We start from the raw sequence: 6,000 nt of genomic DNA, 5'->3' as shown, positions 1-6,000 counted from the left end.
TTGGCTTTACTTCAGATAATTAAATAAATACTGTCATGTCATGTTATTCAAATTTAAATCTGTTAAAATTGTAGCAAATGGAACAATTTGAAAACCAGTCAAACCAATTACATCAAGATATGACTGTTCAAGTAAGCTAACCCTACAAATCATAATTTTCTAGACAAATTATAACCACCAAAGGATGTGGAAAATAATGAATAGTTGAAATGGCAACCATGGGCATCTCACTATGATCTGAATATTAAAAATAGATTATACTAAAGCAGTATCAAAAAGAGATGTAAGTTTGATAGAGACTTACAGAAAATTAATTTGAGACTTACAGAAAATTAATTTGCTGGCTCCAAGTCTTTGCACACTAAGGAACTTTGTAGAATATCTTCAGCTCCGCAGCAATGCTCTCAGTTTCTAGTTTCTCATTATCCTTCTACTGACTGTCAGTCTGTTTATACTTGACTTTCAGGAAATGTACCCACCAAGAACTGCAGATACCTTCCTTCTATGATATATAGCTTCTATACTATTATAAAGACCGTAGCCAAATTTGGTCTCTTTTCATTCCAAAAACTTCCTCAATAGAACGTTCTTACAAGATCAAAAGATTATTGAACAATGATGTGGAAATAATACAATAACAAAGAAACTTATCTCCTACATCTTTACACAATTTTGTATTAACTGACTTCCCTGCATCTCTTTCACCAAAAATAACTCTATTTCTTTACCAACAACCACTAAATCAAATAAATGCCTTCCTTATCCTTCTTCCTTATGCACTCCTAATTTCAAACCTTGGAAAATTACTTTTTATTGCTCTATCAAAAATCAAAACCTATATCTTTGAAACTATTCAACCAAATTAGACATCCTACCAGAGTACAACATCTACAGTCTTTATCTTTTCTTTTCTTTTTACTTTTTTTTATCTTATTTTTTATATAAATCAATGCACATATCCTTGAGACGAAGTAAATGACACAAGGTAGGTTCAAGTGAGGGTAGCACACAATATAAAATCCAACAATATAGACATGGTTTTTAACTATAGGAACCGTCTGGTATTCAGGATAGAATTAGTTGGATGAAAATAAATTGGATTGTATTGAAAAACTATTATTCCTATCTTATGTTTGGCTCTCTCTCTGTGTATTCTTTTGGCTCCCCACCCACCCCTCCCCCCCCTCCCAAAAAAAAAAAGACTCTGTATGTATTTGTTCTTTCAACCAATCCCACACACAAAAAAGAAAAAGAAAAAAAAAACTGTGTATGTATTTGTTCTTTCAACCAAAATTTTTGTTTCCTTCTTGTAAACGTTAAAATCTGTTTGGCTAACAAAAAAAGTACCCCTTGAGCAAATCTGCCACCCCCTTCATGTTCCCTCTGCACACACAATGAACAACATCAACATCATCGCATCCACCTTCTCACTTAAAAAATTCTAATATGGGATAAGATCCCTTCTATTTAAATCCTCCAACTCCCTCCAATTTTTAGCTAAATATGAGACATGTGGCATTTCTTTGATTCTGTGTTGTTTACATGGGATTTCTAAGACCATTCGATTTTTTTAATATCACTTGTCTTACATCTGAATTAAAATTGGAGGATATTTGAGGATTTAAATGGGACAGGATCCTTTCCCTTCTGATATTCATTGAAGGAGAAGGAAGGAGAGAGCTGGCGTCAACAGCAATGGCAACTGGATGGACAGAAGATTAGAGACTTATCCTGCCAAATACCATACCTTCCCATGGGATCAATAATCCCATAATTGGGGATTATTAAATCCAGTCAGACTAATATATTGTAGGATTGCAATGCACCAAACATGGGGATCATGCAATTTAATCCCAGTCCTAGACCAAACAAGGTCTTAGAGAAAAAGGATGACAACAGACAGGTTGACTCGTAAACTTACTTATGTTCCCTGTGAACAACCGAGTTAACATGGAAATGAAATATCTAGATACAAAAGACAGTAAAACATGCCCCCTGTTCTACATTGCAACATATGATTTATACCTGCAGTTTGTTTCCATAAAATACAATTAGCCAAAAGAAAAAAAGAAAGAATGTAAATTTGGCTTCAAAAGTAACAGTTATGTGTAAATCCTTTGCCTCTCATAAAATTCTAGAATCCCAACTTTTAGGTTTAAAAGCACAGTCTATTCCACAACCAAACCTACCATAAGTTTGTGCTCTTCCACACATATTGTCTATTTGCTAGTTTTAATGCCCTCAATTTCCAATGCATAACATATTCTAAAACACATCTCTACAATACAAGATATCTATGTCGGAAACTTAAATAACTCTAAATAATACTGTATGCCTAGTGTTATATACAAAAACACATGTAGACAGTTCTGTTTCTGATCTTAGAGGTAAAGACATTGCATCTATAATATATTTAATTGGTGAATTACACACCCAGTGGGTTTTAACGAACAACCTAACTCTCCACCAATTTTTCTAAAAGGAAGACCCTTCACCCATTTTTCTAAAAGGAGGAAGTGCTATTTGAGCTAGAGCTCATTGACATCGAGAAAATATTATGAAATGAAGAGTGGGACTCTTTTTTTTTTTTCTTTTTTTTTTTCTTTTTTTTGCAGCACTTGTAAACAAAAAGCTCCGTCAAAATCCATCTTATGGTTCCCAACTTGTAGAACATGAAACTAGAAGCCTCTAAAACTATCCATTACCATCAAAATCCTCACCATCACCTTCTAAATTGTAGCAATAAAAACAACATGACCACTCACTAACAAGAAAAGAACATTGGAAAGATAAAAGGCATCATTCCAATGGATGTGGATAATATTAATCGGTTTTACAAAACAAATTTAATAACAAAAGGGCCTTAGCTATGAAGTCAATGTAGGTGCTGAAAATAGTTACAGCACATATGGAAATCTATAGAGTTTCTTATCCTGAACCTTGTTAAAATATTTACATAACCATGACCAATCATCTTAAATAATGAAGAGTGGGACTCTTTTTTTTTTTTCTTTTTTTTTTTCTTTTTTTTGCAGCACTTGTAAACAAAAAGCTCCGTCAAAATCCATCTTATGGTTCCCAACTTGTAGAACATGAAACTAGAAGCCTCTAAAACTATCCATTACCATCAAAATCCTCACCATCACCTTCTAAATTGTAGCAATAAAAACAACATGACCACTCACTAACAAGAAAAGAACATTGGAAAGATAAAAGGCATCATTCCAATGGATGTGGATAATATTAATCGGTTTTACAAAACAAATTTAATAACAAAAGGGCCTTAGCTATGAAGTCAATGTAGGTGCTGAAAATAGTTACAGCACATATGGAAATCTATAGAGTTTCTTATCCTGAACCTTGTTAAAATATTTACATAACCATGACCAATCATCTTAAATATGTACATATAAAGATACTCAATGCAACTCAATGAAGCTACAAGAATAATTTTGCAACCAAACTTATACAAAAACCATAACTATAATTAATAGTGAAACAATTTTCTGTGCGCCAACAAGAAGTCAACAAAAGAATTAAACACTACCTACCTACAAAGAATGAAAGCCACACTAGCTTCCATAAAATCAATTCTTTTGTACCAAAATACAATAAAAAGTAACAAGAATAATAAGCCATACACTTCATTCCAACTCAAGCTCAGAAAGCGTCCGCAGCTGCATTGTCTCGGATTCGAGCTCTTCAAGCAAAGGCCCACTGGCCTCACCACGCCTCAAATTCCGGTTACTTGAGGACAACCCAAACAACACAATGGTAACAACAAACACCAAAACTGCATGCACAGTGAACAAAAAATGCATCAAAGCAACACCTCTCAACCCGTCCTCCTCAAGATCACATTGCACATCAGCGTCTCCTTTAGCCAGCATAACCGACATTTTTCGACACCCTTTTAAACCAAAAGCATCAGTGTACAAAGACAAACCCGTTTGCAAAACCCAAGTACCCTTCAAAACCAATCCAAAAGATAACAAGAACTCGGCAAAAAAAGCTGCAGGCTTTACCGATAAATAAAAGCAAGAAGCGGCACAAAGAAGCGTCAAACCAGCCAACAAATCATACACAGAGGCAAAGACACCTGTGATTCCTTTACCGATCACTGAAAACTCGATGAGAAATGAAATTCCAGCGAATAAGAAGACAAAGGATTCGTTGATGAGTAAAGGGTCGGTGTGTTCACGAGAAATGACGAGAAGGATGAAGACCCAGAAGAGGAAAAGCGTGAAGGCTTGGTGGAAGAATGCAAATCGGTAAGTGGGGTGGCCTGAGAAAGTTAAGAAGAAGAAGAATTCAGAGAAAGAGGCAATGGGGAGAGCAATGATGAGAGTGTAGAAATCGAAGTTTTTCCATCTGGGTTCGGAGAAATACCATGGTTTTGAGCGGTAAACAGATGGGTTTTTCAGGTAGAGAGAGGAGGAGAATAGGAGGCGACGGATACCTAGGGGGATGAGGAACAGGAAAGCTGAGAAATGGGTTGCTAGTGATGCCATGATTACCTTTTCTTGTGTTTTGTGTTTTGTGTTTTTTGTTTTCTGTGTTTTTTGGATTTTCTGTTTTCTCTGTTTTCTTTTCAGTTTGCTATGCAATTACTTCGATAAGGGGGTGTTTGTTTGACCGGTCTGTTTCTTTTAATTTTTTTATTTTCTTTTAGGATAGAATATTAAAACCGCCCTTCATGTTTGAGTTTAATACCAGATAGTCAGATACCACCAAGCATTTTCAAAAATATTCAAACTAGCCCCTTAAGCACAAACGCCACTTAACACCGTTATAAAATTCTATAATCCTTTAAATACTATGCTTCCTTCCAATAGTTTGTCTTGATTGCATAGATCACAGTTAGCAATTATATACATGAGGGAGCGTAAGGGTAGCTAATGAAAATAAATAAATAATAGCCAAAGATGAAGAAAGAAGCGAAAGGAGTAGGAGAATTTTCAAATAGTGTTAAGTGATGTTTGTACTTTGGGAGCAAGTTAGATATTTTTGAAAAGTTTTGGTGTTGCTTGGTATTTGAGGACTTTTTCAATTTGCCACATGTTTAAACTTGATTGGACTTCCTCACCAACTTGGGTTTGGTTCAAGGAGCTAAATTCGCTACTCACTTCCACACGGACAACCAGCTTTCCACACGGACGATCAACTCATAATAGTTTATGAAATCATACTTTAGTTTCAAATGAAGGGTAAGTAAAAGTAGCATGATGAAGGAGAAAGAAACACTTATGTTTAGTGCACTCAAACCCCTATAGAAAATGTAGTGAGCCATCTGTTGAATGTGTTGGAAAAAAAATGCAATTAAGGGTCCGTTTGGTTCCCGTAAAATATTTTTCGGAAAATACTTATTTTCCGGAAATGCTATTTTCCTACCATTTTTTCACAATTTCCGGCAACAACAACAACACAACAACAACAACAACAACAACAAATTCTAGCAACAACAACACCACAACAACAACAACAATCAGTTCATAAAAAAAAAAAAAAAAAATCAGAGGAGGACGACAAGATCGAGAGGGCGGCGCGATCGAGACGACGATGAGATCAAAGATGATGACCCAGAGGAGGACGGCGCGATCTCGCAGGCACGAACTTGGCGCCGTGATCGCGATCTTGGCGCGATCGAGAGGGCGGCGCGATCTTGGCGCAATCGATGAAGAAGGAGGCGACGAGATCGGAGACGAAGGAGGTGACGAGATCAAGGACGAAGGAGGCGACGGCGACGAGGATGGCGATCTGATCGGCGAGGACGTGCTTCAGGTGGAGTGTGCTTGGGCTCTCTCTCACTCTCTCTCTTCGGGTGTATTTTCCGGAAATACTTTGAAAGTAAAATAAGAGTGTAAATTGGTTTCCGTTCAAAATGCCTTATTTTCCAGTCGACGTGAATCATTTTTTCCGTTGACTGTATTTTCCATAAGAACCAAACACCGTATTTTCCGAAAAATCATTTCCGGAATCAGTTTGAAGCCAAAACAAACG

The 6,000-nt window shown here is 36.3% G+C and overlaps 1 protein-coding gene across 1 annotated transcript; it reads right to left on the bottom strand.

The window, feature by feature from the left end:
- Window positions 1-3,644: 3,644 nt before the first annotated feature.
- On the bottom strand, window positions 3,645-4,511 carry LOC111999553 (uncharacterized). Its single transcript, XM_024031686.2, has one exon. The coding sequence runs from the start codon at window positions 4,509-4,511 to the stop codon at window positions 3,645-3,647; it is 867 nt and encodes a 288-aa protein (XP_023887454.2).
- Window positions 4,512-6,000: the final 1,489 nt, after the last annotated feature.

The sequence above is a fragment of the Quercus suber genome, unplaced genomic scaffold (genome assembly GCF_002906115.3).
Source record: "Quercus suber isolate HL8 unplaced genomic scaffold, Cork oak 2.0 scaffold_614, whole genome shotgun sequence".
NCBI lineage: Eukaryota > Viridiplantae > Streptophyta > Magnoliopsida > Fagales > Fagaceae > Quercus > Quercus suber.
The sequence above is the reverse complement of the archived record's forward strand: the minus strand, read 5'-3'. Positions and strand labels throughout refer to the sequence as shown.